Source organism: Micromesistius poutassou, assembly GCF_964030765.1.
Source record: "Micromesistius poutassou genome assembly, chromosome: 6".
Classification (NCBI taxonomy): domain Eukaryota; kingdom Metazoa; phylum Chordata; class Actinopteri; order Gadiformes; family Gadidae; genus Micromesistius; species Micromesistius poutassou.
In genome coordinates, this window is record NC_140276.1 from 18,916,515 (window position 1) to 18,940,366 (window position 23,852).

General features: G+C 43.0%; 2 protein-coding genes across 3 annotated transcripts in view; both read right to left on the minus strand.

The window, feature by feature from the left end:
• Positions 1-4,986, minus strand: part of arap3 (ArfGAP with RhoGAP domain, ankyrin repeat and PH domain 3) — a 50,228-nt gene extending 45,242 nt beyond the window's left edge. For both annotated transcript variants that reach the window (XM_084469786.1, XM_084469785.1), the window contains exon 1: positions 4,783-4,986. The gene's annotated coding sequence lies outside the window, so the exon portion shown is untranslated. The remainder of the gene's footprint in view (positions 1-4,782) is intronic.
• A 4,241-nt stretch (positions 4,987-9,227) lies between these two features.
• Positions 9,228-19,797, minus strand: stard15 (StAR-related lipid transfer (START) domain containing 15; the record flags this gene model as incomplete). Its single annotated transcript, XM_084470000.1, has 6 exons — positions 9,228-9,440; positions 9,953-10,005; positions 10,978-11,095; positions 11,850-11,953; positions 14,407-14,554; positions 19,651-19,797. The coding sequence occupies 6 exons, from the start codon at positions 19,795-19,797 to the stop codon at positions 9,228-9,230; spliced, it is 783 nt and encodes a 260-aa protein (XP_084326126.1).
• Positions 19,798-23,852: the final 4,055 nt, after the last annotated feature.

Here is a 23,852-nt window from a genome sequence, read left to right on the forward strand (position 1 = left end):
TAACAGTGAAGCTCTATTGTAAGACACAATATGCCATTGTTCCTTCTCTGGGTCCAGCTCCACAGAGTGCAGTCTGTGTGTTAGCTAGCCAGCTAGCTCCCTTGCTAGCTGCCACTCCCGGTCGAACACTGCGGTTGACCTCCATCGTATTAGCAAGAAAAATACAATTTCAATAAATTTACTTTCTTACATTTTGCATACAAACAATAGTCACAAACACAATGTGCCTATATTGGAGATAGCATGAATATGTTGTAATTTTGTAAATAAGTGTGTGAGTGTGCCTGCGTGTGTGTTTGTGAATTCATGTATATGTGTGTGTGAGGAAAAGATGTACATCATAGGATATAAGTTAAGCAAATGATTATTACTGCTCATTATGCAATTTGAGCCGTCCTTTTTCTCTTTAAATCCTAGCTCTCTTTAGCTCTCTGAGACGCATCAGATCGTCCCCATGCATGCTAACTAGCAGCTGGACAACAGTTTGTACCTTACCTAAAACCCAGCGGGTTTAAGATAAGGGTTTCCTTGATGCGGGGCAGTTGTAATGCTTTCCAGTAGGATCATGACATTAAATAGGGAGGGTCACGTATCCCTTGATTGACAAGTAGTTTGACCAATGAACAAGTATCTTCCAATGGATTTGTTTTCACCCCTATGACAGTGACTTCTTAACTACAACACAGCTCTTCAACCATTGTGAAGATTGCATCCGTAACTGTGCTCACTGTTTACCAAACAACGATACAGCCACAATGTCCCGATAGGCCTTGGGTTTCTCAACATAAATCTTTCGAAGGTTTTCTTGGCACGTTAACCTACGGGACCCTTACCCCCAAAGACCCTCCAGAGGAAACTGACTTAGCAGCTGTAGCTTATTCTGGGATGGACAGATTCACATCTTGTGTTTGTGTCAGTTTGACAAAGTGCTGTTTAGGCAGACGGCCCTTCTTTTGTTACAGGGCTTCCTGCCGTTTGCTCACAAAAAAATGTTGCTGCTACGGCAGCACCAGGCGACCGCACCCAAGGAAGAATCTATTGGACGGACTGAGGTCCTCAAAGCCAGTGGGGCTTTTGTGGACATTGGGTCTTGAGGAAGTGGAGATGGCGGGTGAGGAAGAGGTAGTGGGGGGGCTGGAAGTGGGGATGGTGGCGGAGGTGGGGAGGAGGTGGAAGTAACAGTGGAAGAAGCAGGACTTGAGAAGGTGGTTTTGGTGGAGCTGGTGGCGTAAGTAGGACTAAGGCCTAATCCCATTTCTTATTTTTATCCCTACCCCTGTTTTTCGAGTGCTCCTCGTTTTTGACTTGCCAACTCGGAACAGAGTTACAAGGGGTAGGAGTTGAAATCTTCCCCTTTGAAATGGGACAACCCTTCGAGACGCTGCTACGTCAGCAGAAGTCATCAAGATAGGATGGAATGAACACTCTGAAATCGTTCACAACTTTGTTGTAATGCTTATTAAGCTGTTATGTATAATACATTGAAACGGCATGAAACCAAGATTGTAATCGTTATCTTTATTGACGAAGAAAATACACAATACATGCTTTGTGAATCATACCACTGATTCACAAAGCATTCTATGAGACTTCTTATACCAATCGGTTTTGAGTGTGCCTTAGAAAAACTTCAGTTCGGAGGGCCATGTACCCCCACCACTTGGCCCTACTCCTCTATCCAAACAAGAGTCGGGACACCCTATGCATGACCCGGATACGGAGGGGTCTAAGTGGTAGGGGCCAGGGGTGAATTGGGATTGGGCCATAAGGGGGTGTTGGTGGCGGTGAAGGTGGGGGGACTCAGATGAGCAGTATTTGGTGAATGCTGGAGGATTGTGGATTGATGGATCAGTCCAAGGCATCACCAGTGGGTTTTGTTCAGAGACGCCATTCCTTACAGAACACAAAGAACAGGACCGGATGGGGCTGCAGGGAACCAGCCAGAAGAGCTGCTAGAGAGCTTTGGATTCATGACAGAATTAACTCCTGCTCGCTAGTCACACTAGTGTGTGGTCAACTAGGCCAGAACCAATCCTAGGTGCTGAAGTCTTGTCCAATTTGCGATCTTCCCTTAGTACCAACCTGTTTCGGTACCTTAACAGTAATGTTATTTGGTGCCCAGCCATAATTCTGATCAATTATTTTATACTTTAGTACACCATCGTGTATTTAACATACATGCTACAGTTTATGGTCATACCCACGTCAATCTTACATCAGCGGTGCGTAAGATGGGAAATCTTTTGCAGCATTACACAACTCTTATGTTTCACTGTTGACCGCCATCCCTTGTTCCACATATGGTCATTTTTATTGTTGATTTTAGTCATACGTAATATATACATTTCGTTTTTAAGTAGTAATCATGTGGTGCGGTCCTGCTATGCATGTACAGAGCACCACCCAAAATGACACCCCAGAGTTGGAGCACACAAGATGGGGAGATGGGGAGATAGGGAGGCTCCTGAGGGGCCCTTGGAGAGGAAGTGACTGGAGCTATGGTTTCTGTTTCTGAGGAACCAGAGCACTTTGAGTAGGAATGAGATAGAGAGTTCAAGTGCATTTCCACAACTGTGTATGTGCGTGTGCGTGTGCATGTGTGTGAGAATCAGAACTCCTGCTCTTCATGAAAAGGTTTATCAGCAATTAAAGTAAAATGCCCGATGACAACATAATTAGCGCTGCAGGGCTTTGCATTCTGCAGCTCCTTAGCAGAGATTTGTGAGAACATGAAAAGGCAATAATACACACCCACCCACACTTTACAACTTAACAGCCTGATGGAGGTGTGTTTTAAAAATACAAGGGTAATAAGATTGTGAAATTAACTTTGGGATCAGATTAAGCCTCTGGGATCAGTTGTTTAGTGTCACACACACACACACACACACACACACACACACACACACACACACACACACACACACACACACACACACACACACACACACACACACACACACACACACACACACACACACACACACACAGTGGAGGGATGGGGGGGGGTGGAGGCTACTGGTGCCTAATGATACAACTGAAGGAGATCAAATGGAGGAAGCTGGTTTGCATGAAGATGACATTTCCCACTGTGTGTCAAGAACTCATTGAAAAGGCAGGTGGATGGTGTTTAAAGTACATGAATTGGGACTAAACACTGAACTCTATCTCCTACCATCAGGGAACATGAGGCACCTATGGGCAAAGCAGCCACCCCCCTTCTCCCGCTCCACTTCAATAAAATAACACGTGCAAATGTTTCTAAAGACTTTTTTGCTTGAAAACATTGAGCCGACTGTGGGGGAGGCTGTGGTAGGCATCTAACTTTGTTAAGTTTTGTACTTTCCTGCCCTCACGTGATTGGACTAAAGGCAGGGGATCCAATCAAAGCAAAGCAAGAGACAGAGACAGAGACAGACCGAGACAGAGACAGAGGATGTTTGACTCCCAGCCAAACGTATAGTGTTCAGACCTCGATGCCAGTGGCCTTACCATAGGCATCTTTGAGCAAGATGCCCCTAAACCGTACCTGCTCATTAGTGGCCTCATATAAAGGAATAAATCGCTATACAAAGCTTTAAATAAAAGTGTCTGATTAATAACTATGAAGTGAAATTCGTAATCAGTCATCAAAAACACATTTTTAAAAAGTAGATTCAGAGACAGCTTGACGAATGTTAGACCATGACAACCCCATTTGACCGTTCCAATGAATATCCAACAACTGCCTTTACAGACGCATTCAGACACAGGTTGTCAGTCACTGTAGCCACTGGTAGTGGGTCAGATCTGAGTCATCTACACAGTGACACAAGCAGCGCAGCTATACACAATAACAACCATTTATTTCACACCAACGGTGACGCTCAGCACAGTATTCTGCCATAGATGACTGGAGTCATGATGCAATACCAGAGCCAGACCAACTTGTGGATTGAAACAGAGAAGTTCAGTCCTTTAACAATTATTGGTTGACTACTACTAGACATTAACTTCCACTTTTGAATACATATGTAGGATTAGGCTACTGTACATTCCAGCCGTTTTCACTGTCTAGGCCCTTGACCAATTCTCGTATTTGCACTTGACTACAGCAAAAATCAATTGCTGTAGTCAATTTGTGTGTGTTTGAGTGAACATTGGGTTGTAGATACTGGAATACAAAAACAAAATAAACCAAAAATGTACTGTGAATATGTAAGCTACTCAGTTTTTGGATATGAACTATTTTGGTGGTCACAGAGCATTTTCGAACTATTCTTCCTCATTTATGAAATATTCGTGAATACACAAATTTGTTCTTTGTTTTGCTGTCTGACACCGATAATATTTCCTTTGGTGGGACAAAATAATACTTATTTATTGCAGGTGTCAGATCTTTGACATAATAATAAGCTGGTTTAGCGCATTGGAGGAAATGCATTCCTTCATCGTTTTCCAATTGAGATTCAGCAGCTTTCTCATTAAGGACATGACTGAAAAAGAGTGGAGCTTTATATGCGCGCACAAATTGCCGCTGCATAATAACCTCCCATTCAAAAACACATAAACACACACACACACAAAAACACAGCTACATCGTTTCAAACGAACCAATGCTGTACTTCTCCATAGCATAGCCGCAATAAAGACAACATCTGACTTATCACAAGTTACGCTTGACATTCGGATGAAAGCAACTATTTCCCATCTAGGGAAAGAGGATATCAAACACGATATGAACAACTAGACTGGTGAATGCGATGAATGATTTTGGAACAAATAGAAGTTGGTAAGCCTTACCATATTCAGTGAGTCTCTGCCTGTGCGCGTCTCTCGCTGTTTGTGTTCTAACGGAATTAGGAGCTCGCTTGTGTTCGTTCAGTTTGGACGGGTTGGTGTGGACAGAGACTTGTGGGTGTGCGTGGTGGTGGACACCGCGATAACTTCGCGGCGACGCTCAGTGAAGTTCTCCAGAAAGCTGTTCCCAAACTCTTAAAGGCACAGGCGCTATTCAATTATCCGAGACGGCCGTCTGGGCGATGTGGAGTGGAAGACAACTCGATCTCCAGAAGATAGTGTGGTGGGGGTGACCAAACCGGAGGGGCTGTGGCTTCCTTCTCAGCGAAAAGCCCTCAAGTTAAAGGAATTGACAGATTGACCTCCTGGTTTATGGTGCCTAGATTACCACCAGCACCAGCATAATACAAGTAAGTGATTGTGTGTGCGTGTGCGTGCGTCTCTCTGGGTCTCTGTGTTTTTGTATATTCTCTTTCATATTCTATACATCTATGTGTGTATATGCTCACCAACATAATGTTTAATGTGTGTGTGTGTGTGTGTGTGTGTGTGTGTGTGTGTGTGTGTGTGTGTGTGTGTGTGTGTGTGCACATCTTTATATACTGTGTACACACACACACACACACACACACACACACACACACACACACACACACACACACACACACACACACACACACACACACACACACACACACACACACACACACACACACACACACACAGTTCCTGACCACTACGTTCCACAGAACATGAATTTCAGTGAGCCGTCGTCAGCTTTACATTCAATTCACCAAGTCGAGTTTTTAATGTTTGTATTGTAATGTATTGTAATGGGGAGTCTGAATTGTGGCTATAATTTCTCAGTATTTGACGCTGCAAGCAAGGTGTGCTTAGCATCAATGAGACTAGCCTGTATTAAAGACACAAATCTTCCTGGCCAATTGTTCCATCACCTTTATCTACCTACCCTGCAACCACAAAACATAACGACAAAACATGCACAAATAAAGAAACTATACGGCCTCTATAATAAGATAGATGTTAATAATCAGACATCAAAGTCTACTCGCAAAACTAGCAACACTGCATGACGTGGAGGTTTATGCTTTATTGTTATGTAAGGGATAATCACCTCAAGGCAGGGCAATAAACAGCTCGGCTCGTGGAAGGTTACCGCCCGAGACGAACGAGCCGGGCATATCAAACAGTTTATTGCCCTGCCTTGAGGTGATTATCCCGTTTATTCTACTTCTTGCTTGCCAACATAATAAAACAATTCAAATACTTGAATAATTATGCTTTTTCTTATTCGTATTGCATGCTTATTAAATACTCTGTATACTCTGTTTGAGTTCAACGCCCTCAAAAAGTTCAAAAGCTCAGTTGTAGCTAATTAGTTTCTATAGCAACCACACAATGCTGCATCTGATCACTAGTTTAATAACGTGCGAAACTATGTCTCGACTGACCCTCCGATAGATTTCCGACACATTTTAGAAACTTTTTTAAACAAGGTTTATTTTTACAATGGACCTCATGTTTGAAATTTCTGTGACAGAAAAAATAACGGCGTATTGATCTACTATTTGATGACGCTGTGCTCAGTCAGCAGCAAGTAGGCCTACAACGACAAGTCAGCGGGCAACCTGCCGGGTTAATGCCCTCCTCCCAGCCAATCAGAATCAAGCATTCTTAAACGAAGTAGAATCATTTTATTTAAACCATTGCGAAAAGGTTCGTAATGGTTTATGGGCTGAGTAGTTACTTCACTCGTTCACAAAAATAATGTACAGTCTTGTACCTTTGCCTTTTCTTCCGTTTTCCAAATAATTTTTTGCCCCGAATCAAAGTTTTATGGTCATGACCGATTGGCTTGATTGCATGCTTAATTCTCTTTATATAACGATTTTACGAAAAGTCGACGGTGAAAATAAATTGGAAATTTACGGAACCAGAGCTGTTCAAAAAGGGGGCGGTCACTGTTACACACTATATGGACTAGTGGTGGATTTCATGATTCGTTTGAATGTATCAGTTTGCGTCAGTCAGTTCGGCAAGAAGAGTCGTTCGTTCGTTCGTTCGCATTTCCGGTAGCGGTGAATCATGGTTCTCAGTAACTGAGTCAGACTCAGCTCCTCCCTCGTTCTCGTTCAAACGAATCGCGAATGCACAGTTCTCAGCTGAGTCGGTCAGACACAGCTGAGATTCTCAAATGAATCACAATTGTGCAATGGTGCAACGGTCATTAATCAACACAACATTAACTAAGTTCCTTTTAGCTGAGGAGCGCTTCATGTTCGGAATCGGGATGTTGTTGCCCGGCTGACTCCCGTGACTTCTCAGTCCTCGAGTCTTCACCGCTAAACACAGTCAGTGAACGAACGGCGACTCGCGAGTCAGCGACTAGTGGGTGGAGCTGGGAGTCGGGTCTCGGCGAATGAACGATACAAACTGAAACGGGGAATCAGGTCAGTTCGTTCATGTTAAATAGTCGTTCGCTCGAACTGATTCGTTCGCAAACGAGCCATCACTAATGCTTCATGAACCACCTCCAGAGTGACATTTACTTTGTATCTGAATAAACCACACATTGAACATTTACCTAGCCCAAAACCATAGAGGATTCAAACAATGTTTCATTGAAAGCCTATGTTAATACAATTATTGTAAAATTCAGTTTTTCTACACTATTTTCAGCATTATTTCCCCACACACTTACCAAGCAGTTTCGGGCGGCCTTTCAGTGCCTTCTCGAGGCCTGCCAGGGCGCGCCGACCCTCACGTTGACAACCCGGTCATAGGCCACGCAGAACACACACGCACGGACACACAGGGGGCCTGAATGAGACTCCAGTGTGAGAAGTTGGACAACGATTGAGTTTCCTCTTCGTGGGCCCAACGACAATCTCAGTGATGCAGACGGGAAACCGGAAGCGGCTGAGACAATACAGATTGGAGTAGTTTGGAGCACAGCTGTGTTTCTACGTAGGAAAGGAGGATATATAAACGGTTCCCTCAACGCCGCAGGGGAAAAACAAGCTCACTAATCAAGTAGGAGTTTTAGTAGGCCTACACTGTGTTGGTGAAATTTAGACCTATTTTGGATATGAATGGAAAACGGCATGTCATGTTATTGCTATATTTTATAAATATAGGCCTATATAATATCACCACACAAAGAACAAGCCAGCATTTGATTTTGAGACAGAAAAATAAGTTTATTGACAAACGGGGGAACGTCTTTACATTAACAACTAAACAAAGGATTGCCCGTTGTTCCCCGTCCCCTGAGATTTGGTGTTTTACTATTCTCTGTACATGTCATTCACGCTGCCATTGTAGAAGCCTCCTGTCGTCTGTTTTGGATACTGTAGTCAGCCCGGTAGGCGAGTTCAAGTCTTTTGCTTATGGTAATCATTTCCAAACAAATTATACAATCTATTAACCAATCCAAGCACACCCTAAAAATCAGTCGCACAAGCGCGACGGGTAGCTTTTAAGCCCCTATATGTTATAGTGCACATCCCATTCCACTTATATGGCAATCATGCAACTTCTCCACTAGAGGGCACTGCAGCTTAAGAAACTGATATTTGATTTATTATATAATTATTTATCTCACTGCATAAGGAAACGAAATATCATATATAATATATTTACATACCCAAATAGAAGGAAAAAACAATCCTGCTGAGGCTTGATAGGAAAATTATTTTCAGTTAAACAGTCAGACAAAATAAATGAGTAATACAGAATGTTCCCGGAAGTTAGGAGCATTTCATACTCAAGAGGAACCGAATCAACATGCATTCACTTCTGTCTTAAATGTTCTAAACATGCAGAGGTCATATTTATTTCTCCGCCTCTCTCCCTCCCCCCTCAACTTGCAAAGAGAAGAAAATAAACTTCATTGACAGACAGAAAGATTAGACAGAGATAGACGGGCAGACACACAATCATCTCATCCTGATGGACAATCAGAAAGACATAGACCGGAAGTCAGTCAGACATCCGGTCAGACAGACGGTCACTCAGGACTAATCGGACAGACGCTCAGTCAGTCAGCCAAACACTCAAATCCCATTCTCAGACAATCTGTCACTCAGATTCTGAAAGCAAGAGAAACGATCGCTAACGAGAACAAAAGCAGCTTCCCTCCTCCTCCTCAGTCCTCCTCCTCGCTGTGGTGAGCCTCCCACTCTCCTCCTCGCTGTGGTGAGCCTCCCACTCTCCTCCTCCTCCTCAGTCCTCCTCCTCGCTGTGGTGAGCCTCCCACTCTCCTCCTCGCTGTGGTGAGCCTCCCACTCTCCTCCTCCTCCTCCTCCTCCTCGCTGTGGTGAGCCTCCCACTCTCCTCCTCCTCCTCCTCCTCCTCGCTGTGGTGAGCCTCCCACTCTCCTCCTCCTCCTCCTCCTCCTCGCTGTGGTGAGCCTCCCACTCTCCTCCTCAGTCCTCCTCCTCGCTGTGGTGAGCCTTCTCCTCGTTGAGGCTGCTCTCGTCGATGTTCTCCAGGGAGTCTGCTCGCTGCAGTGTCAGGTCGGCCACGCTGACGCAGGGCAGTGTGTTCTGCTCGGGATACATCCAGGGCTTCAGGCTGGGGTTGTGCTTCCGCTTCCACTCGGGGTACTTCAGGGATGCCTTGTAAATCTTCTTCATGGCCTGGGTGGAGTGGGAGGAGGAGGAGGCGGTGTGGGTGGGTTGGTGTTCATGAGGGATGGAGAGGGGTTCAGCTAGTCTAGAATGCATCAACTAGGATTTTTGCTGGTTCCAACTGAAAATAGTTCTGTCTGGATTACCTGCTGCCACCTATGGCTCTAACCGGTTTCAACTGGTTTGGTTCAAACCTTAAAATTGATTTTCTGCTTCTATGAGGTTGTAATTTATTGAGATCATTCTAGATTCTCTGCCTCTGTTTCTGACAAGATCATTCTAGATTTTTTGCTTAGGCTTATGTGTTAAATTTTGCTTCATATTTATTTTTAAAAAAAGTTAGAAAAAAAACATGAGCCTTTATTTGGCCTCACAAATCACTTGGTAAACTAGGCTTTACCAAGATAACATACTGATAGTTTGTAAATAACAATAAATATTGGGATTGTGTTAACGTGTGTATAGATAATATAATGGAATATAGTGGAGGCACATCATAGCCGTGTTAGATGGATGGTTACCTTCGGAGCGACAAACTGGGACGCTCTGTTGACCACCCACTTGGGCAGGGATCCTACATACACACCAAGAGTACACATCCGTTAAAACACACACACCGGGTATGAGTTGCCATTCTGGATGTTGATACACTGAGGAGTGGTTCAAAGCACACTTGGCTTCACTGCACACACACACACACACACACACACACACACACACACACACACACACACACACACACACACACACACACACACACACACACACACACACACACACACACACACACACACACACACACACACACTAGAAATTCTCTCCCATCTATCACACAAAAACAAATGCAGAATGAATATAGAAACATAAAGTCATGTATACACAGACTAAACTGACACATTATTAAAGCTGGTTCATGCAAAACACACATCCTGCTCTCCAAGACAACACACATATGGTCAATCGACACAAACATTACTCTTCAACACAACACAGATGAAAATAGACCTATTCATACTACAACACAAACACACAAAAGCATACAACAGCTAATATTCCCCACATGCAAATCGTAGGTGGCAGATAATAACGACCCAGGACAGATAGCTGGGAGCGAGGTGGGAAATGTGCTGATGTCGGCAGGTTTTGATAAAACATGCATCTGCCAGCTCTCCGAGGGAGCTGGCGCTTCAAAGACTTCCTGTTTCTCAGCACGGAGCGCGCCCCACACGCACGGCTGCTGGCACACAAGGCACTGCATCCCACGGTGCGTTTATTGCATTACTTTGCCCTGCTCTTTTGTAAAAGCGTTGGGAAGTCCTCCATATACACTCACCCTGTGCTTCTGTGTTCTCAAAACAGTGTCTACTGCTGGAGCTCAGCCAAGTGTTTTGCTATCTCAGCTACTCTTTCTCTGTGTCTGTGTGTCTGCGCTCATGCCGCCAAATATATAACCTAAAAATATAAGCATACACCTCTGCCCAGGTGTGAGCAGGTGTGACCTCACCTCACAGGTTTACCGGGGTCAGTTGGTACAGGGTGACCTCACCTTTGGGGTCTACCTGGGTCAGGTAGTAGAGAGTGCAGCTACTGGGCCCGTTGGACTGGATCAGATAGCCGGTGAGCAGTGAGACTGCTCTGACGTAGTCCTTCTTGGGAGGGTGTTGCTGTAAGGAGTGGAATGGTTGAATGTTCTTAAAACACACAACTCCGTAGCAGCTGCGGTCTACAAAATCATTCCTTTGGCCTAGCACATTATTTGACTTGCCCCCCCCAAAATAAGATGAAAAACAATGTCAGAATATACTGGTTTCTTTCGAATACGAAATGAGAATTGCATTCTTTAATTAAAACACATTTATAGTAAAAATTAAAAAATATATATATACACTCATTGATAAGTGCCAATAATGATCCATAGTTATGGTGATTAATGAACATTGAAGTGCACAGAAGTAGACACAAAGAAAGAAGAGACAAGGAAGTTGAGTGACAGTAAAGTACGAAAGAAAAGAAGAGTAGAGTAGAGGAGAAAAGGTGAGTAGAACAGAGTAAAGTAGAACCGAGTAGAGTAGAATTGAACAGAATAGACGAGCAGTGAGGAAAAGAGTCGACCCTGGAGTTTAAATGGCACCACTTGGTACTACTACAATCCAGTAAGTTCCCTAGACATTTGTCCCATGGATCAGTCAGTGTCTACATTGTTACCATTGCTGTGAACAAATCAAAGCCTACCACTGTTTGCCGGGCAAATTAAATTAATTAGAAAAAGGTATGCCGGTGAAATAAAACATAGCAAACCAAGTGAAAATAAACACAGCAGCCCGAGACATGCTCCCATAGATTGTCCTCTTGTCTTGAACATCCGATATTAACGATTCAACGGGCGACAAGGACAGACGTAGAGAAGGAAAGACGTACGGGGTGTTTGACAGAGTAGTTGATTATGAGGTAGTCGTTGCCAAGTGGTAACCAGGATCTCATGGTTACAAAGTCTCGGTTCTTCAGTGGACTCGGACACTTCCCTGAGGAGACACAAGACACAGTGAATAGGCCTGGTTCAGGTAAACTCCCAATAGTCGTATTTACATTTGATTACTAATCATTTCATGGAAACCTTTTGCGTATATCAAGTTCTAAGCATGGATGAAACTGTTTTGGAATCATGGATGGTTCCAAACAGTTGGAATCTAACCATCTGAGAGTTACCATTTATAATCAATAATTATTAGATCAATATAATTATGGCAGGATGGGAGCAGGATAGTCTAGTAGTGGTTAGGGTGTTTCATCCAAAAGGTTCTGGGTTCTAGGAAAATGTGTTAATATTTACAATGCAGATATTTATCATTAGTTTGTTGTCTTCTGCTGCAATGAAAAAGCATACATAGGGTACAAGTCAAGAATAGCATTACATTAGACAAAACGGTAATAAAGCGCAGTGTAAACAAAGCCTGCAGGTAACAATGTCAGGTCAGCCTTCCATATTAAACTGGTCATTCAGGTCTCCACGCCATCCCTAGATTTCCCTGTAATGTGTGTGGATGTATGTCTTCTTCTGCCTTTTACCCAGAGTTCATAGTGTGTGTCCACTAGGTCAACAGATGAGGACAAAACCAAGATAATTGTATTTGGTGCTAAAACCGAAAGGCTTAAAGTGACCCAACACCTTCACTCTCTGTCCCTGAAAACCTCAATCAAAGCCAGAAAGCCAGAAACATCAAATCAGTTACAAAATCTGCATATTATCACCTTAAAAACGTAGCAAAACTTAGAGGGCTCATGTCCACCGAAGACTTACAAAAACTTGTACATGCCTTTATCACTAGTAAGCTTGATTACTGAAATGGTCTCTCAAGGCAACTACAGCTTGTTCAGAATGCTGCTGCTAGAGTTCTAACAGACCAAAAAAATTGAACATATTACACCAATTCTTAAATCGTTACATTGGCTCTCTGTATGTCAGAGAATTGATTTTAAAATCATGTTGCTAACCTATAAATCCCTACATGGTTTAGGGCCAAAATATTTAACTGATATGCTTCCACTTCATAAGCCTTCTAGACCACTAAGATCTTCTGAGACCAATCTGTTAATTATCTCCAGAGTCAACAGGAAACATGGGGAACCAGGATTTAGTTACAATGCAACAAATAGCTGGAATAAACTCCCTGAGGATTTAAGACTTGTCCCAATTCTGACAGCTTTTAAAACAAACAAACAACTTTGCCTTTATTTTCTATTTTATTACTAACTTTGCCTTTATTTTCTATTTTTACCAGAGAGATACATGATCTGATACCAGAGAGACTGGGTTAGAGTCCTAGAATCTGGGTTGAGTCCCAGAGAAAGGACCAAGTTCCTTCAGGTCGGGTCGGAGTCCCGACGTGGGTAAGGACCAAGTTCCTTTAGGTCGGGTCGGAGTCCCGACGTGGGTAAGGACCAAGTTCCTTTAGGTCGGGTCGGAGTCCCGACGTGGGTAAGGACCAAGTTCCTTTAGGTTGGGTCGGAGTCCCGACGTGGGTAAGGACCAAGTTCCTTTAGGTCAGGTCGGAGTGGGTATCAGAGACTGTTGATCTTAAATACATTGCACTTTCTAAAATGTTTTTTTTAACTTTGCCTTTATTTTCTATCTATTTTACTTTTTCTTTTTTTTTTTTTTACTTATCTATTATTTTCTTTTATTGTATGACAATGTTTATATGTGAAGCACTTTGAGTCTGCCTTGTGTATGAAAAGTGCTATATAAATAAAGTTGCCTTGCCTTGCCTAGGTCAACAGGTATGCAATGGAAGGTTTGTTGAGAAGAGCTCGGGGTAGAGTTTCAGGACGCCAGAGGGGATCCATTTCCTGTTTACTGTTGGTTGTGTTAGTGAGGGGGCGACCGCATTATGATTTCCAGACCGGTCTCTTTGTTTGTTGTGTTGGAACCCCTCGAGATACAAAAGATGATCAAAGGTCTCCGGATCCCACATAGAGATATGCCACGTCCCTTTCTCTCTACACTGTACCTGTCCCCTGTTGTCACCAAATACTTTTATACAAATGGGTGATGTTGTTACAACCCAATGGAGGGATTGAAATTGTTCAGTATGTATGTACATACCCATCTATTAAGTTGACATAACATTTTTGTTTTGAATATTAATATACAGTGTACACGATATGTCTTCTCAACACACACGGCAATAAGTCAACTACGTGAGGATAGCTATGGTCCTCAAATGGGTTAGTTTTGATTCCTCTTGTCACACTCGATTATATTTCATATTCTGTGAGACAGATTCCCTCTGCATAAGACTGTCCTACATTAAACAGGGATTTGGCCTACAGTGCACTTTCTGGTTTAACTCCGTTTCCCATGCACTTATGTATGTCTGTTTGTTTTGGATATTTCTCTGTTGCTCTCCCTCTACACATGTAGTAATCCATGGCAAAAGAAAATAAAAAGAAGAAATAAATAAATGGCGAGTCTTACAGGAGTAGTAGCCGACGTCTGCATTGACGGTGAGTCGTCCGATATCGTAGGTGTCAATCATGTTGGTGTCCCACTTCTTGCGGTAGCTGGTGTCATGGAGGACGTCATACATCGTATCCGCCCGCACGTCTTTACATGTGATCCGCATCTGAAACCCGTGCAGAGAGAGAGGCCTTTAAAACGCTGAATCTATTTGAAGGCTTCACTACTCATGAGAACAAGAAACAAAAACAAATTAATAAATTCATTCTGATTCTTATAGCTACTCTACACTGTGCTCTGTGTTTTTTGTTTTTTTTACTAGGTAATGCAGAACTATGTTGTTTACTGTGTAGTGACTCCAATTCTGATAGCATGCTTATAATTGATCCGCCTTGCTTATAAGTCGCTTTGGATAAAAGCGTAGTCAGCCAAATTAACAAAACTGAATGGAAAACTGAGCAGTATTCAGCAGCGACGGTTCAGCACTGGAGTACCATTTGGCCATAATGAGGCAGAGCCCGCTTGATGCAGACGGTCTACAACAATATAATGGGTGATTACTCTGCAGACGTATTAAAGCAAAGCAGCGCGTTATCGACCATGGGAACAACCGTGGAAATCTCTGAGCACTTCATCAGTCCAGCGGTCTGTTCAGTTATAACAGAGAGACCACACACTGATGTTCTAGCAGGGTCAATAGTGCTTAATCAGAGTTACTTACTTACTATATATATATATATATATATATATGAATATGAGAGAGAGAGAGAGAGAGAGAGAGAGAGAGAGAGAGAGAGAGAGAGAGAGAGAGAGAGAGAGAGAGAGAGAGAGAGAGAGAGAGAGAGAGAGAGAGAGAGAGAGAGAGAGAGAGAGAGAGAGAGAGAGAGAGAGAGAAATACATATATTTCAGGAGCCAGGCAGTTTTGCAATTGTCAATATCTTAAACAAACCTGTTTAAATACTGAGAGTCATGGAGAAAGGCATAAAAGTATGCATGTATTGGACAATTGCAGTCCCTCCATTGTTGGGATAACATGACCCCCCCCCATTTGTTTAACACTGTGGTGTGAAGTTGAACTGTGGCAGGGGACAAGTATAGTGTCTCAGCAAAACTAAACACAACACAGTGTATATGTGTGTATATGTAAGCAGAAACTCGGGTGAGGGGGGGGGGGGGGGAGTGGTGGTGGAGTTCAAGAGGATGGAGGAAGTAGGTCATAACATTTTTCCACTAATCTCATGAGGGTCGATTCGGTGTCCTACTGTACCCTGGTCTGAGCAGCAGATATCAGACACTGTAGCCGGCTAACCCAGCAAAGACAGGCCGCGTGTAACTCAATCAGCACGATTCTCCTGCACCCCCCTTAAACATTAATGAATCCATCTCTCTGCCTCTCCAAAATAAAAAGAGACCAGCCAATGCAGCTCTAAAGCCATTTTACAAGGACACTCACATCATTGTTATTGTGATACATAAGGGGAATTATTAGTTATGTTTTATTATTATTATGGAATTACATTGTGAAATAATAACATGCTCTAAAGATACAGAGCACTACAAGAATGGAACGATGTTTATGTCTAATCCCAAGCTTTAACCGATTGACACTCAGAAGATACTCTACTGTACTCTACTCTACTTTTTTTTTTTAAGGCAAAAAAGGCACCTCCATCACATCCACCAGTCTGAATGTTCAATGACCCCAACAACCTCCAAATTTCTCCTCCCTGTCTCCCTCTTGTCATTGGTATGTAGTGTCGTCACCGCCTGCAGAACATTTAATATTTAATGTGTGAGAAGATGCGCCTGGCTGCTCCTGTAAGACCAACTGAATTATTCAACCCGTTCCTAAAATCATCCTCATTATCTTTGCCCTGTCTTAGGGGAACGGAACGTTATAGGTCTACGGGCCAAGATTTTCCCAGAATATCACATTAAGACAGAAACACCAATGTTGATAATTAGGTTGTTTTGGATACTGCAAACAACGCAAAAATCTTATTGGGTTAACCAACTAGCTAAATCAGTACAACCAGAATATCAGGTTGTGGCGATAAATTTGTACTTTGGCTTTAGATACATGGGTGTGAATGGGAGACTTTTAGGAACCACAGAAGTTTAGTTCAGCACCAGTGACCATGTCACCCCGATCAATTAAGTAATCTGAATAAGCCATGGCAGTGTTTTTCTGGGAACTGAGTAATGTAAGAATACCTAGTTGGAAGAGAACTTGGCAGGGCTACCTGGGGTTCAGCAACACCAACGCTACTCATGTTCCAGCTCACTAGTGACCATCCTCTTTTCCACCTGAATCTTTTAGCAAGCTCACGTGTTCATCCGTGGCCTGCAGACTCGTGGAGAGACCTGAGGCATTTGACATGGCTATGCTAGTGTTCTTGGTGTGTTCATCACTGTCGGGCTGGGCTAATCTGTGTTTCGATGTTCTGTGCTTTTGTGGTGTTCTGTGCCGTTAGGCTGGCTAGGCTCCATGGTCATGGAGTTCACCGCTGGTAGGATAGGCCGTGTTGGTGCTCTCGGCTAGCCAAGCCAGGCTATAGTATAAGCTACAGTATCCATTGAAGCCAGGCTAGGCTAATCTGTGTACCATTGGTGCTTATGATGCAAGGCTAGATTAGTCTGTACCTTTGTTGCTCCTTTCTGAAAGGCTAGTCTGTGTTCCATTAGTGCTATGTGATGCTAAAATAGATTAGGCTAATCTGTGTTCCTTTGGTGTACTTTGTCGCTAGGCTCTGCTACTTTGGTTTTATGTGTTGCTAAGCTAGGCTAGTCTGTGCTCCTTTGGTGTTCTTTGTTGCTTGGCTAGGCTAGTCTGCTGTGTTCTTTGCTGCTATAGGCTAGCATATGTTGCTGCCTAAAAGCCTACCTGATTTGTAGATTGATCACCCCCTGCATAAAATCATACTTCTCAAGGATGTCTTGATTACACTTATATGAAAAACTAAGTCAAGATGGTGGGTATGATTCCAGCCAACTTGAGGCATTAAGAGCTCATCATTTTTACAAGCATAGCCCAACCTTGGCTTACAGCCTCCATTATCTACAATAACAACAGTAGATGCCCTTTATTAGACGCTTTTATCCAAACCGACTTACAGGGAATTCAGACACGCAATTAAGGAGCATACCCAGTACCCTTCAGCTGGGAGTTAATCTCCCGTCTCTAGCTATTACACTATCCTGCCCCCTGCTTTCTAATGCATTACCTCCAGCATGAGCCTTGCATAATGTGCGTTGTACGTGACACGACATGCATCCAGTCAATTCAGATTTGGCTTATCATATTAGTGGAGACTCAGTTGGTACATGTCGAAGATGCCATTAGTTATGATATATATTATTCAAAGACAAAGAACCGCTAGACCACATACAGGTAGCTGGATGCCTTGACCATTCCTGTGAATGAAACATGACGACTTTTACCTTGCACTAACTTTAATGAGTTTCAACCTTTAACCCTCTAGGCACGCATCATATGTCCAGCTAGCCACATCCCTAAGCTAACCCTAACCCTTTTACGCTCTGTTTGTGAGTTGTGGATCATCTGTGTGTGTGTTTGCCTGTGTGTGTAGACTATCGTTGTTCTTAAGGAGTTCCTGTACTACAGAAACAGACAGTTGAGGATGGCCGCTGATATCACCGATAGCGGTCGCAAGGATAGTACCTGGTCACATGAACACTGGCCATGACCTCGTGACCACAGAGGTGAAGACTGTTTGTGGTGTGTTGGGTTAGAAGCATTCCATCATTTTAGAATAAGAATGACATCCACAGCGTCCATATTTTTGAACAGCCACAACGTTAAAGGGATGTACAACATAAATCAGTACTTTACTTCATATTATGCAATTGAGGGTTACCAATGTGTGCCAATTACTGTACAGTCACTTGGTCAATACAGGCTGGGGGGGGGGCTAGGCTTGGTGTTCTTTGTTGCTAGGCTAGGCTACTCTGCAATAATCTTTGCTGCCAGCTAGTTTAGAATTTGTTTTTGGGATGCCCATTACTGCTGGTGTGGTCAGTTGGGAATACTCTAGAGCTAAGTTCCCAACATTTGGTTGTTGACTTTTCCAGTAGTGGCATTAGTGATCACTCCTTGAGCACGCAGAGTAGCATAAGCATAAGGTGCTACCTAAAAGTCTACCTAATATGCAGAGTTATTCACTTTAATTCTCCTTTATTGTACTTATTTTTGTAATATTGACTGATTGGCTGTCAACCTGCAAGAAGCGTCTGCTTATTTTCAATTGCTCGAGGTACCTTGCTTACAAGCAAGTTTGGATAAGTGAGGGTCAGAGCAAGATCAGTGTTCAGTCCTTCCGAGTCTCAAATTATCCGGACCCATCACCAGAGAGATGATCTATGACCTAACGCAAAGAAGATGACATCAGAGAGATGACCTACCATCTAGTGTTAACCAATTGATACTGGTTGTTCTTTACCAAGTAGAACCTATAATAACATTGGCTGCCTCAAGGTTCAAAACGCAAGAGATGTTGTCTCTTCTCTGTTACAGATCATTGTGAAATTAATTTAAAAAAAAAATTATAGCAAATTGAAGAAGCAACTTCGGGCTTTGGTATCGCATGAAGGCATGCCAATTATTCATTGACATTTGACTGACGAAACAATGAATCCATTATTCCATGGAGTTTCCCTGCTATAGATGATGAGAGAGAGATGAGCATCCATCAGAGTGACAGTTCATCAGGAGCAGACGTGAATGGACTGCATTTATATTGCACTTTTCTATCCTTAGCTAGGAGGAGCCGGGGATCGAACGAGCAAACTTCCTGAAGGAAAAGTAAAAAATGTAAAGTTATAGATTGTATAGATGTCATTGTACCCTCCGCTAAGTGATGTGATGGCGTTTTGGGACTCAAATGAGATGTAATAGCCTACACTTTCACGTATTTTGGAATGAGTAGTTCTGAACCTTCTGTAGGGGAAACAAAACCATGAAAATACTGTCAAACAACGAGATGAGTCATAGATACAGATGGATAGATTGCTATATGCATAAATAATAAATACGAGTATGAGCAATAGGCTACTCTATGATAACTAGTTATGTGACGATTTCGGTATCTGTATCTGGGTTCCGGGGTTCAGGACCATTACCTAACTCCAGTCGACTAGTGTGGGCTGAGCCTCAAACTGATCTTTGTGTTTCGAGCCTACAGCAGCGCCGCAGTGCAGCGAGGGGGAGTGCGGCAGCACCGGGAGAGATGCACCCTACTTGCCTTGAGTTTCTGCACCGTGTTGCACTCCTCCGCTCTGCACCACACGGTCACGCCTCCCTTGTTGTAGCGGGCAAGCCATCCCTCGTGGTTTTCGCATTGTTCTTTGAAAGAAGTGAAATCCGTGTCGTCCGGGATTTGGACAGGCATCTTGTGCAGGATACAATATAAATTGCAATAATAAAAAATAAAAGTCCTTTTTATTGGCTGTTATAACGCCGAATCACCGCAGTTTTTTCCGTGCATTTGCTCCTTTTTTTTTACCAACTGAGGCCAACCGAACGAAAACAAATCGCAACTTACTTGCCGGAGGGGATCACGGTCAATTTCACGCACGGTGAATGCAAGTGAAATCAAGCAGATATTTCCGGTAGTCCAAACAGTCAACTGAAAGTGCAAAAAAAATAAAATAAACTGTTACTTAACCACCACTAAACCTCCCCGGATGTGTGTGTGTCTCTCTCTCTCTCTCTGCTCCGTCAGCAGGTGTGTGGGTGCTCCGGGTCTGCGAGTCCTCACCTGGTATCATTCGTCACAACCAAGAGCGCCGGTGAATAGACCAGGTGAGGCGACACGTAAACGGATACCTCCCCGGTTTCCAGGTGAAGGCGGAGTGAACACGCTCGCTGCATTTAGTCAGACTGACTGATGGACAACAGATCAGGTGACGGCTCCCAGCGGTTATTCCTTGTCTGCGACTGCGTGTCTAATACCACACACCGTGGTGTCCACACTGTACTGGGCGTCACGAGGTGTAACGACAAATCACATCAAATATGAACTGATGCGAGACTAGAACTAAATATAGCCTACAACTGCCCGGCAGAGGGCACTGTGCGCACTTAACATAGAAACGTGAGTGAAAGAGAAGTGAGTGTGTGAGGGAGTGAGTGAGTGTGCAGTGCACGTCTGTGTTGCAGGCCTGCACATGTGCGTATGTTTTTGTCTTTGTGTGTGTGTGTGTGTGTGTGTGTGTGTGTGTGTGTGTGTGTGTGTGTGTGTGTGTGTGTGTGTGTGTGCGGGTTGTACGTCTGCCTGTGCATTGTGTGTGTGTGTGTGTGTGTGTGTGTGTGGTGCCTGCGTACACATGTGTGTTGCATGTGTGTATGTCATGTCTGTGTGTCATGTGACGTGATCCCAGACACTGTAAAATAACTTAAACTGGTAGATTCCCCTTCCATCTCTATGGGCGGCCTTTGACTTCTCAACACATCTGCCTGGGTAACCTGACCTCGAGGCACAAAGCTGCACTTGTTCTGGGATCTTTATGACATAGGCGCACCTTATGTTAACCATGAAGTCCAGCACCTTAAGGGTTTAGGGACAGATTCTAGTTAACTTTATAGTTTGTAATTAGAAATTCCACCTGATGACACATGTGGTGAGACGTAGCCTACCTTCAAATGGATGTATTCGTCCGGAGTGACTTGAAATCCTAAAAATAACTGCTTTGAATTGCTTTGATACATGTGTGGGTGTTGTTGTTAATGGACGGAACAGCAGTATTGGCCCTGTTCTTCTTCCGATTATTAAACATGTCGCCCACCTTCCCCGCTACAAACTCTCAAGCGGAAATGAAGTACAGTATATAAACCCACAGTCTGTTCTTCCTATGAGTAATTAAGCTGATGACGAGTCATGTGATGTCATAGCGGTAGTAGGACATCATCCATCAGCCTGGCTCTGGGTGAGATCAGGCGAACCATTTAAGACCTTGTTTAGACTCACCTCTCTGAATGAGCGTTCCCAGCGTTGGCATCAAGCGAGGAAAAACTTGTGAAGTCCTTTAAGGGCTGATTAAAGTTCCACATCAATGCAACGCAAAGCCCATGCAGACGCTTTGACGCAGTCGTGAGCCTGTTTTTGTTCTGCTTCGGGTTTTAGTGAGCGAACCAATCACAGCCCTTGCTGCTGTGTCGCCTCTACACAAGGTTACACTTTTTGGGAGGCACACGTGACGTCAGGCCCTTGTGGTGGACGCAACGAGGGTCCACGTGGACGTGACGGGTCCGTAAACCCCCTTGCGTTGCGTCGACGTGGAACCATATTCAGCCCTTCAGGGTTTCTCTATTTCCGTCGTTTTGAGTCCTTATGTTGTTATTTTGTTAGCAAACAGGATGATTATTCGATTTAGAGTTATCTTTTGTACATTCAAATAGCTACAACAGCTAAATATCTGCTGTGACACCAGAATACCCTGTTTGGGGTAGTAAAGTTCAATTCATCTTATCTGGTTAATGAACTCCCCTTTCCAGTGGGTTAGTGAGCTAAGTAGGATGTTTTCTAGTTGTGTTTCTTAATGCAATTGCCTTTTTCCTTCATTTTGATCCTCCCGGTGAAAGTTGAGGAAACACTTTTTCCAGATGGAGCTCTGGAGAAAGCAGCAGCAGAGGTGAGGGATTATCTGGCTGGTCACTTAAACAATGGCATTCGGTCTGTAGTCATCCTCACTATTTACCTTTCACGGTTTAGACATTTTGCCCATGTCCAAAGCCAGACCTGTTGAATGGTAGCTAGGAAAGCAACAGTCAGGTCAGAGCTGTAGATAATATAATAGATAAAATACAATACTATTATGTATTTTTATATTATGTATCACATTATACAACATTGTATTTATTTATTATTATTGTATATAGTTTGATTAAATTATTTAAAAGTCTGGTAACTTATTTTTTATATTAAAGTAGAAAGCCTTGTTCGTTGGCTTTGTAAGTTCCCAGTATGTTTCCTCTTTTGCGTGTAAAGATACAGATACTAGTGCAATGGGTTTACACTTTACAACATTAGTCAACATGACTTAATTAACAGTTTAATAACGGTGCAGTAACCCTTTACTAATTAATTTTATGTTTACTAATTGTGTGTTAACTAAGGAAATAGTGTTCATGTTGACTTATTCATTTGCACATTATTTAATAGGGTTAACCCTAACCCTAACCTTAACCCACTACCCCTAACCCCTATTCTAATGATAAATGTTGATGCTTGTTACTGCATTTTCTAAAGCAAATTAAAGCTTTATTAATGTACTCTGATTGCAAAGTGTTACAACTTGACTTTAAGCTGCAAATAAACAACAGTTTGTTCAAAACAACTGACCAACTAACCGCTGTTTGTGTACAACAGATAGGCACACTCAGTGATGTACCATCTGTTTGTGGTAGGAGACCTGCTGAACTCTACACAAACAGCCTACATCAACATGTTGACAACGTGTCTACCAGTAGCCTGTTGGAATGTCTGACTTTTGTGGGGTCCTCGTTCAAAGAGGAAGAATTCACTAAACACCTTGACACATGTTAGTGTTTAGGTTGAGGATGTATTCCCAGGAGGACTCATCTGCACGGTAACAATAAACACAATCCTGCATTCTCTGCCAGATCCCCCACACATGACCAAGAAAATCACCCCGCAATATGTATTGAAGAGTTGAAACCTGCAAGCCATTTAACCTGGTGAACTTTTGCAACGAAAGGCAAGAACACCTCTCTTTATTATAGTATTACTAATATTATTAAAATAACAAAGGACACTTGGATACAGCAGAGGAGAAAGGGGAATTATCTAAAGCAGAAGGGGTTAACAAGGAGCTGTAACAAATGTTTCATGTTCATAAGATTGAAACATAGCTTTGAATACTGTTGATAAAAACAGCTATTACCGTGGCAACAGGGCTAGACAGCTGTCTCCCAGAAAACCATCATCACATGTGTGTGTGTGTGTGTGTGTGTGTTTATAATTTATCCACTGACTCATTCTGTCTGTCTCTCTCTATCAGTCTGTCTGTCTGTCTCTCTATCAGTCTGCCTGTCTATCTGTCTTGAGGCTATTATTACCTCAAGATTGTTTCAGCACAGCACAAACCGGTGTGACTTAATGCCTCATATATTCTGTTACATCCACATCGATCGATAAAAGATTGGAGCATGTGTTAGAGACAAATAGAAGAAACGACGAAGAAGAAAGGCATCGCGCACGACTACGTTACCGGAGAAAGAAACTTTTTTTTGGATTTCTGTGTTTAACGGAGAAAACAGGGAGTGGAAGGACGGGACCCTATAATGTTCAGCTAACTAGTCCATAATAATAATGAAAAACATCTTCTATATATGCGTGCCACTGTGAACTCATGTATTGTAATTTATTGTATGATGTGTACTTTTAGGGTTATGATAAGGCCTATCTTATAGCGTTCACCACGA